Below are 10,684 nucleotides of genomic sequence, written 5' to 3' on the forward strand. Positions count from 1 at the left end.
GGGTGACCACCACTGAAAGGTTACCAGGCTTGACTTGCAAATGTCTTTCATGTACTCATAGAACAAGGTGTTCACAAGATATATAGCCCCCCACCTTGGTTGTTGGTGCTTGTTTTACGGAATCCCTAGCAAGTGAGCTATGTTCTTGCAAAGGTGGTTGATTACCAGTTTCCCATGATAAGAGCCTCATAAACTGTTAATTTGTGTGGTTGGTATTTAAAACATTAATAGGAATTTCTTTTTTCTAAAACAAAAAGAATGTTGTAACCAACGTGCCAGGCATTGTAACAGAAAACATTTTCCTCAACAAATGGAAGACTTGGGATTTCAAAATTTTTAAGGTTTTTCTTTAGAATTTGCATATTTTTTAGTTGAAATAGAACTAAAGAGGTCCCCTACATAAGTGTAGAGATTCCACGAAGTCCCTACAAAAAGTGTCGAGACCGAAGAGGTTCCCTACAAATTGTTCAAAGACCATCCCATGCACGTTGTGTAGAGATCAACATGTATAAATCTCACTCAACCGAAAGATGCTCCCATTCTTTGGGACTAAGTGTTTAGTTTACCTTTGTGTTCCTGTGTGCTTGATCTCCTAATGTCCATGCTTGATCTCCTAGTGTTCAGTTCACCTTTGTGTTCGTGTGCTTGATCTCCTAGTGTTCAGTTCACCTTTGTGTTCATGTGCTTGATCTCCTAGTGTTCAGTTCACCTTTGTGTTCGTGTGCTTCATGTAGTGTCCATCTCCTAGTGTCCTACTTCCTAACACTATGAAAGTGTTCTAGCATGCTCTCATCCTTGCAACTCATACTCTATGATGACTGATAGCTAGGTGATAAGGGCGCACCCAATGGCCCTTTCGTTTGAGGTTTTGGGTGCTTTGTTTAGGCCCTTCATACAATGTGAGCTTGCCTACCCGCCCACCAAAAATGCAAGGGTGTTTAGCCACATGAGGGGGCCCGATTGGCCCCTAAAATCATGCAACCTCCCAAGACTCAAGCAGCCAAGACTCCCTACTTGGGCGGGTTTTGGTGGTTTGCAACCCACCTTGTCTTTGTCAAAGATGACCAGCAACTAAATTTTTTTGCTGGCCTCTACTCTAGAGCAAGGGCTCAAGGAGCAACCAAGCTTTCCCTTCAAAACTGCCATGCGTGAACCCAATTCGAAATCTGAAGTGGTTTGCAAACCGCTCCCTCCCGTGTGAATAGGTTTAAAGCACCCCTGCCCCTCAAGAGTCATATTATTTAGGCTTGGGGGACAAGTAGGGATTTCGTGTGTAAATACCCGTGCGCTACCAACATGCCAATTTGTGGAGGTTTGAGTTCTTGATTGTCGTGGTAGCTAAGACCATCCGGTGATCGAGGTTGCTTGGAGTTCCATTGACGGATAGTATCCCATGCGATGGTTCATGGATTTTGCTAACGAATGATGGTATTAGTCCAAGGGCCCACAATTGCTTAGAGCTAGGTTGCAAACCAAGTTAGATGTAAGATTTTAAATTAGATCCACGTGTAGCAGAACCCGAGCCTCTCCTCTTGAGCACGCTCTCCCATGATTCAATATGCCTCTTGTGTGCACCTTTCCATGTCTAGGTGACTAACTTGTATGCACTTTGCACTAAAGCACACAAATGGGCTGCTTCATAGTGTTATTGCTCCCTTGCCCTAGAGTTTCTAGACAATTGTAAGTCACAAACAAAAGCTTACTAGGAAATCGTGGTATTATTCTTAACATTCACCATCAATCTATGATACACAAATGTCTAAGAAAAGAATTTTTTAACGATTTATTCCATGCATTGCTACAAAAATTACTTGCATGAGTAAAATATTGCAACATATTAAGAACAAATACTCTTCCAAAAGAAAAAAAAACTCTTGCAATATCCATTACTAGGTATTTTCGGAACCATTTAAGGCAAGTACAGAAACATCCAATCCGTGGTTATTCGAACCTAATCATCTCGGAAAGAGTACATTAATTGATGGAGATCCCTGTCAAGCTGGTGACCGACCGAGAAGGAGACGAGACTCATCTTTTGCGGGTGAAATCGAATACCTATTCAATCTATTTCGATTTAGTGGGCCGTCACCGGATCGGTTATATGGCAAATCAAATTTTTCCAAAAGTTGTCATAAATTTTCCTTCGGAAGAGAAGGTTGCCATAAAATAGATTACCAAGAGTTTTAGTCAGAATAGGCTAATATAAGCCGTATATTTGAAAATGGACAAGTTCATGAGAAGGATTATAAATTCAACAACTAGAAGATCGCTTAGTATATTCTCAACAGGGGAAGCACTATAAGACATGTCAAGTATAACATAATATGTCCGTCCTTTGATAAAGAGTGTTTTCCAGCAATCCGAGAGCTTCTGGGGTGAATGGAGTAGTACCAGACCGTTTCCTTGGCCTGATGGAACAGATAAAAACAGGCTTAAAGAGGGTTGGTGCCACCCCTACTTTGCCTCTGCATTTCCTCCCTCCCCCCCCCCCCCCCCCCTCTTCCCCTTTCTCTCTCTGTCTCTCTGTGCTTCTTCGTATGTCTCCTCTGATGCTCTCTGTCTCTCCATCTCTCGAGCTTTCCCCCCTTTCAATTTTGGGAAGTCATTTCTCCTCCTCTCCATTGCAAATTTTAATAACTTGTTTTTCTGATCTGTGTTGACTTTTGTATCTGTCTGGTCGTCGGTCCATGTGGGTCGGTAATGACTGAGTGCATTGAGTGCATGCAGTAGGAGCCATTAAGAGAAAGAGAGCCATTGCTAGTAGATAAGCGAGCTATGTTCATACAATCTTGTAGAACGTCAAACACTAAGGGAACAAATTCCGTATGCTCTTGTCTTCACAAGTATTTCCCTCGAGTTGGAAGGGGCAACAATTCTGCATTGGGGCATAAAAATTTAAAAAAATGAAATCTTCGAACAGTCTGGAAGTCAGCCATCATCTCAAAACATACACATTTATGGGTGTTTACACTAAATCATACACAGTGGGAATCATGTATACACAGGTAATGAATGAAATGGAGAGTGTACAAAGGGCAGAGACTCTAGCAGGGCAATGTTTGCAAGGGATTTCGCCCATCTAAAAACTATGGGGAGTAGTGGCATTGTGTCAGCTTACAGAAGGCTAGCAAAGAGAGAAGAGAGGTCACCTGTTCCAATTTCTATGGAAGCTGTCTCTCTTTGAAGGTATGGGAATGGGAAGTCTCTGAGCACCCCCAGATGTAGACCAAAGGTGTGCCTCAGCTTGTTGCAGGTTGCAGAATGGCTAGGGAAGCGAGAGAAGTCACCTGTTCCATCCTCTATGGAAGCTGTCTCTCTTTGAAGGTATGGGAATGGGAACTCTCTGAGCACCCCCAGATGTAGACCATAGCTGTGCCTCAGCTTGCTGCCGCTGCTGCTGCTGCTTTGCTGCCCATGGAGATGCAGTGCTCACCCGCCTCATCTTGTTGGTGCCCTGCTCATGCTCCTGCCCATGCCTCTCTTCAGCTACACACCCAAACTCACGATCTCTCCTCTTCCTCTGCAGCTGCACAAGCCAATCAGCTGTCTGCTGTTGATAAGGAGGAGGCCTCCCCCATGTGGGAGTAGCAGCAGCTGCTGCATTGCTCAATCGCCTTGTCTTGTTGTTGAGCCCTCCTCCTCCCCACTCTCCAGCTGCTGTAAGGGGATGATTTGGGTCTGCCTGATTGCTCTGATGCAGCTCCGGTAGCCTCCCAACTGGGCCCCTCTCCACCAGGGGATGATTTAGGTGCAGCAGATCTTTGCCAGCCGGAGTGTGCTGCTGCTGCAAGCTCAATTGCTGGGTATGGGGCGACCTGAACTGGATCTGGGGAGATATGCCTGATCTTCTGATTGTGCTGGGTGCAAGAGAGTATCTACCTCCTGCAGGTGTCACTATGCCAGATGCTGCTGGCTGGTTCTCGTCTCGGAATGAGCTCTCATAGTCCACATTGCTGTTGCAAGCTCTCATCGGAAGATGAGGAGCAGCCGCAGCCATGGACAGCCGCCTGCGTGCCAGTAGCTCCGGTAGCCTCCCCGCAGGCACCCTTTCCACCAACGGATTATTCATGTTCAGCAGATCTTTGCCAGCCGGAGTATGCTGCTGCTGCAAGCTCGATTGCTGCGCATGGGGCGACCTGAACTGGATCTGGCGAGGTATGCTTGGTCTTGTGATCGTGCTGGGTGCAAGAGAGTGCCTCCCTCCTGCAGGTGTCACTATCCCAGCTGCTACGCCTGCTCCTGCTGGCTGGTTGTCGTCTCGAATTGAGCTCTCATAATGGGCATCGTTGTTGCAAGCTCTCAGCGGAAGATGGGGAGCAGCAGCAGCCGCCATGGACGGTCGCCTGCGTGGCAGCCCACACATTGAAACTCGGGAGCTCTTGTGCCTCGATGGCACCGCAAACTGCTTCTCCGCCAAAGACATTCTGCCACTTTTGAAGTTCTCACGCAAAGGCCTTCTGAACTCTTGTTCATTGGAACGATCGGGCGCTCGTTTCTTGCCAGGAGGCTCCCACGAATTGGAAGAGTCTTTCGCATTAACCTGCTGTTTCAGCTTCTCAATCTGCAGCTGTTGTTGCTCCATCAATTGTTGGTGCTTTTTAAGCTTCGACTCCGCTATGGATCTGGCTTTCCTCTCCATTGCGATCACCACTTCTTTGTCTCTCACCTGTCGTGGCACCATCAAGTGTCATCATTCAAAACTGAAGCTACAACGGGAATCGGGGACAGGAATCAGTCACATGATAAGTTTTTCAACCGACCTTATCTGATAGAGCCTTGCAGGTCTGCTCCTTCATTTTCAGAGCATCCTGAACATTTTGAAGCATATCATCTTTCAATTTTCCCTCTTGTTTGGCCTTCTCAACCTGAGGAGCAATCGTAGAACATCGTCAGATGAAGGTCCTTGTAAATATACTCAAAACATAAAGACAACCCTTTCTAGCAGAGACAGGGAATATTTACCAATTGCTTGCACTTTACGAGGTCACCCGGAGCAACGTGTTTCCGAGCAGGCCCAAGTTCAACTCCACGCACTCTACTGGCAAAATTGAGCGAGCAGAGCGTCTCTCCTAGATCGCGCTCACTTGGGCTTATCTGAACGAACATCAACGTCTTCGATTCACCCCCTGCAGTTCCTAAGCTCAGATCATGTACTTCCTATATGAATAGAACCTAAAATAAATCGGGGCACAAAAGATGTTTCGCATCTCACCCAGTGAATCTTGCAGAAGGTGAGTGAGCTTGGAATTTCTGCAACACACGCAGCTGCATTAAAATACAAGTAACAACCAACATGCACACAAAAGGGCATCTATACAGCAACAGAGACAGAAAGTCTGCCTAATGATTCAGCCTCTCGTTATCCTTAGCTCCTAATTGCACCCATAAATGTGGTGTTTCATTCTAAATCTTCCTTTGCGAGGATTTCGGTAATATCAGATTCTACCTGTAGGGTATATGACTGCTCTTGGTGGTGAGAGAGTGTATTACGTCACCCAGTGCTGACAAAGACTTGTTTATGCTCTGAGCCTCCTTGAGTCGCTCACCTTGAACATCTGTTTTTGCAACCCTTTCACTACCTGCGAGATCTACAAGCCAAAGCTTGCTACTGGTACATTCTCCAGTGAGCAGGCCTTTTCCTTTTACCATGACACAAACCATGCTGTGATTGTTTCAAATCAAGAGATCAGAGCTTGCCTGTGCGTTCAGAATCAAACTTAAAGAAGAAATTGATAAGGGACAAAAGCTGATCCAACATACCAGTGGGATCTACTGCTATGCTCATTAGCATTAGTAGGTCCAACAGCCCTCCCATTACTGCCAGTTTGGAGAGCCTCCCACATTTCCTCCATGCAGTGCACTGTTTTCTCAGTGAGGCCAGGCACATGCAGTCCCTCGGCTGCCTGCTTGACTTCAAGCCTTTCATCACAAACATAAATCTGCTGAGATGCTGCTTAAGTAGCTGGCTTTTAGTAAAGATGAGACCGAAATTTGATAAAAGACAGACCAAGAAGAAAGTTGGAAGAGAACTGCTGATGGTCCACATTAGCTACAATCTTTGAAATAATCAAAAACCATAATAAAAAATGTTGCACTCTCAAATTCCTCTTATTCTTCTCTCCAGCTCAAGCGTGGCTGGTAAACTTTAATATATAGAATTTAGAAGCTTCACCTTTTGGCATTTTGTCCCAATGCAGGCTGTGGCGCAAGCAAATCTCGTATCTGCTCATTGTACACTTCGACCACACTTACAGAGATGTGGTATTCATATTGTCCCTTGCGTTGAGATGCCACATGAAAAAGTTCTTTTAATGTTAGGTAATTAACACCTCGGTCAGTTTCAGTTCCTTCCATTGTGAAGGTTTTACCAGTTCCCGTTTGGCCATATGCTAAGATGCATACATTGTATCCATCCAATACTGAGACAACAAATGGTACAGTGTCCATAAATACATCCCCTGATTCACAGAACAAGGAGCAAGCTATCAGCTATGTTAAATATCAATGCAGAGACCCTAGAATGAAAGTGATAGAAGCATTCCTGCTGTTTCTTTTCATAGATTCAGAAGCCTTTCTCAGCATTTGTGATTTGTGCTTTCTTTCAATTTGAATGTTCTCTTCTCTCATATGACATTGAAGGTATCACTATCATGTCTTCTAAAGGCATTTCTGTCTTTCTCACTGTTGTTTTATTATTTAGCACCATGACAGAGGCAGGGCTAATGATTGGGGTATAATCTTCAGTCCATAGACAAAATGTCAATCATACATACAAACTTTGCTTTGAGTTGGGTGATTCAGTGAGGGTTTTGCAAAGTTTAGAGCAAGGGGCAGAAGAGTTTTTCAGCTGAGACCTGGGTAGTTTCCATCTTGTCATAAGAGAGGGACAGGTGAATAGAATTCCACTATTGGAGTAAAAACAATGAACGAGAATTTGATGTTGTGTTGAAAAACAGTAGATGTTTATTGCAACTGCTTAATGGATGTCCATGGGGAGTGTAATGGGGAGTGTAACGCTCACCCTGATTGTTGGACGGTGTGAAAACACGATCAAATTTAAAAATTTTCTTTATTCCACCGTTTTCCTGCACAATTAGCTCGTTGTCACAGGCCGCCTCAAACTTAAGAATTGAGGACACTCCAGCATTCAATTCATCATTACTCAATGGCCGGCATCGGCAGAAGACTCGTATATTTCCTGTATGCAAAGCAGCATCCTCTAGTAAGATATTTGAAACATGATTTCAAACCAGGAACAATGACAATATGCATTCCCTCACCTTTTATCTCCAGAAGCTGATTGTAACATAATCTGAGATCCTGGCCTTGTTTAGTGAATTTCCTTTTAAGCTCATCGTACTCATTCACTGCAATAACATCTTTCCAATACATCACGATAAAGAACAAACAAGAAGCTGCTGTAGCTTAAAGCCTATTTTTTGAAGCGTTTGCCAAACTTGATTTTTCTGAGTCTTGTGAATATAATTAATTGTAATTAGTTCGATAAATACCAAGTTTTATGAATATAATTAGTTTGATAATTTTGGAAATCTCTGAATGTGTACGCAATTATGTACACTTCAATGCTTTAATGCCATAAATTGTGTAATCCGATTCAAGTTCAATTGGACAATAAATCATGGTAAAATTCCAATGCAACTGGTAACCACAGGAGCATGAAAAGTTGGCACTAGTTGGCTGGAAAGTGGTTTTGCAGGAGAGTGGGTAACAATGAAATCCGTTTCCTATGTCCAGTATTGGAACAGCCCAGGCAGTTTTTCCCAAAGACTTCTGAGCGTTCTTCTACATGTGTTCCCATCTCTCTGACGAGTGACAATGGTACAGTGGGTTTTACTTATTATGAGGGACCTTTGGACTCCTAGGCAGAGAACTTGGATTCAGGCTTGGATTCAATACTTTGGAACCCAGATTGAGCATACGCACTGTGATAAGCAAGGGCTGCCTTTCCTCTGCTTCAGGTATATGCTGCAGTGCAACTCCAGGCGTACTGAAGCAGGATATAGATAGAAGCACGTCTCTTCAAAAGGAGAGCTCTGCATATTGTTATTGCTGTGCTAAGTACATCGTGAATGTGGATTATCCCATCTTCTGTAAAAGGACATTTGAGGCTGTTTTAATACTCATAAGAAATGAAGAGTCCCCTACCAATACTAAAGATCATCAAAGACTCTGCAGGGTTTCCTGAACTCTGGAGAACAGATGGCAGCTTACTATAAGCTAGATAGATAGAATGATCAAGTTTGGCCAATGCATAATTAGAGGAAAATGAAGCTGGAGTTTTTTCAACATGAGTACGTGCATATAAAAGATATCTTGATAACAATGATACAAACAGCCTTCTCAACTCGTGCATGTTATAATTCATTCACTTAACGTATAAACTTCATTAATACTTGAATATTCTCCTTATTACATTTTTAAATAGCAATCAATTGTGCATTTTAATTATCCTTTTATGTAGATGTAGTAAAGGTACGTACCTAGGTCTTGGATTTTTTGTGTCATACTCTGAACTGTAGGCAACGAGCTCACCGATTCATGAGACTCCTTTGCAAGTATAGCATATTCCTGCTTAAGTAACTGCATAAAGGTGCAAAGTTTTCTTCTTTAGTAGCAAACTCCCCTTATTCCCTGTCTAACTTCAGAAGTACAGTACCAACAGGTTCAAACAGTTCAACTTCTTATTCAGTTACAGTAGTTATCAAGGTTTTCAAGGGCTTTGAACTCCACCTGAAGTTTCCTAGCAAGATCAAGTACAAGTGTACTCCATTTCTGCTTACGATTTTCTGCTTCATCTTGTATATCCTTTATCTCATTTAATTGTACCTCAACAGCCTGAGCTGTGATATGTCAAACCAAAGCATGGTCAAGATACATCCTTTGACAAGAAGTGAAGACTTTTAACGCGCAAGCAGAAGAAAAATACAAAGTTTACCTAATGACTCGACGTGCAATGACTTGCAGACCATTTCACGTTGAAGCTTCTCCTTCTGGCTGTTGGCATTTTCTACAGAAATCCATGCTTGATGAACCTCGGTTTTTAACTCGTCGATCTTAAATTCATATTCACGCACACACTTTCTTGCTTTTTTCCCCATCTGTCGTAGAAATCCAAGCATATTTATGTGAAGACTTAACATCAGGTGTAGAAGTTCTATCATAGCAAGAAATCGATTGAAAAGGCATGCTTAAAACCTTTTTCCTTCTGGTCTGATCACTCTGCACTTTTGCTGGTTGCTTTAATGCTTTGCATTGAGTTTTTCCAAAGTCAAGCCTTTCCGCGTGGTTTTCTACAGAGAATCCATTTGGCGAATGCATGTTTGAATCGGCTGAATTTGGGCCGCCCTCTCTGGACGCTGATATACCACACACATTCTAGTTATCTAATTAGATGTAAGAAGGGTCAAATAACAAGGAAAGGGGCATCCGTTAGCGTACATGTACATACCGAGAGCTGTCCGTACGCCGATTCCACAGAGCGCGCACTCTTCAGTCCCACCTTCCTTATCTAAGGCATCACTAGACTCCGTTGTAGTATATGAGCCTTCTTCAGCAAGAGTTGGAAATGCGGGTTCAGAAAGGATGCACGGCGTGCACTGAGAATGATTACAACTGCCAATGACAGTGGTTTCCTCATAATTTCCCCGTTCTGATATCTCAATGTCGCTACGATCACCGTCAATGGAATTCTCTAGCATGGCATTGAACCCATCTCCTTGTATCAAAACTCCGACGGGCTGATCTTCCAGGGCATCGGTTTCGTGAGCGTCAAAATTGCATAAATCTTCCATTTCGAAACATCTAGCATGCTCGTTTGTCTGTATCAAAGAGTCTTCCATCGCCCTGTTTGTGCGCCAGCTGCCCACGTCGGGCTCTGCAGTCCTCAACCTGTTGTTGTATGGGCTGGATTGAAAGATCGACCTGAATCTCCAATGGCCGGCTGATGTCCTTCGTACACCAGCTTTGTCAACCTGAATCTTGACAATTATCCAGGATGTAAGCAGCCTCCCAGGCCTCTTCCACAGACGTCTTTGAGTTTAGCAATGTTTGCGATCGCCTGCGTCAACGCAAGTTCTGATCACCCGAGCAAGGTGTTTACGTGTCTGTTCAAGAAAGCATCAAATTTAATTCCATACGGGAGGAATTCCGTGGAGAGATAGTTAAGAAAGTCGCAGCAGGATTGCGCAACAGCCAATGTTCCGATACGTGGGCAATTCTTTGGAAGAGTCGAAGCAAAGAAAACCAGGAGAGACGGAGAAATGGGAGAAATCACCTGGAGTTTGAAGCTGGTGCTGTTGGAATTTGGATTGTGGTGGAGATGGAAAGGAATTTCGTGGAACTGTGCGATGGGAAGTTCGAACGTGAAAGACATCGACATCCAAATTTCAAAAAAAAGAGCCGTTGCTTCCTTCGTTCAAACTCACATTTCCTCCCGTTCGAGAAAAAGAACGAAACACAACATGAGGGTGCCTAGAGCGCGTTCCCACGCCTCCCTCTGCTCTGCCCAGTGCGCGTGACAATGCTTATCCAAGATGCGTTCCCGCGTGCTTGCTATTAGAAATCCACCGGAGACGAACTTGCAGGGGTAGGCTGCACGTTGAATCGTAGGTTGCTGGAGCAGGTTTCAAATAGCAGCCGTTGAATCAACCGCCTGGGCAGGTCG

At 43.9% G+C, this 10,684-nt stretch overlaps 1 protein-coding gene across 2 annotated transcripts; it reads right to left on the reverse strand.

Annotated features, from left to right (window-relative positions):
• Positions 1 to 2,889: 2,889 nt before the first annotated feature.
• On the reverse strand, positions 2,890 to 10,367 carry LOC147888610 (uncharacterized). Of its 2 annotated transcripts, none has more exons than XM_087392688.1 (15): positions 10,295 to 10,367; positions 9,470 to 10,124; positions 9,217 to 9,377; positions 8,957 to 9,119; positions 8,752 to 8,861; positions 8,502 to 8,601; positions 7,281 to 7,367; positions 7,022 to 7,198; positions 6,173 to 6,458; positions 5,761 to 5,919; positions 5,447 to 5,662; positions 5,213 to 5,250; positions 4,963 to 5,126; positions 4,761 to 4,865; positions 2,890 to 4,666 (listed from the first exon to the last, which is right to left on the reverse strand). In XM_087392688.1, the coding sequence occupies exons 2-15, from the start codon at positions 9,858 to 9,860 to the stop codon at positions 3,284 to 3,286; spliced, it is 3,540 nt and encodes a 1,179-aa protein (XP_087248814.1). In that variant the 5' UTR covers positions 9,861 to 10,124; positions 10,295 to 10,367; the 3' UTR covers positions 2,890 to 3,283. The 2 variants fall into 2 exon arrangements, with proteins under 2 accessions (XP_087248814.1, XP_087248815.1); XM_087392689.1 differs by having other exon boundaries at positions 9,470 to 10,078; positions 10,295 to 10,343.
• Positions 10,368 to 10,684: the final 317 nt, after the last annotated feature.

This window comes from Dipteris shenzhenensis, chromosome 21 (assembly GCF_047967505.1).
Source record: "Dipteris shenzhenensis isolate YYH24624 ecotype China chromosome 21, Dip_SZ_1.0, whole genome shotgun sequence".
In the NCBI taxonomy this organism is placed as follows: Eukaryota; Viridiplantae; Streptophyta; class Polypodiopsida; order Gleicheniales; family Dipteridaceae; genus Dipteris; species Dipteris shenzhenensis.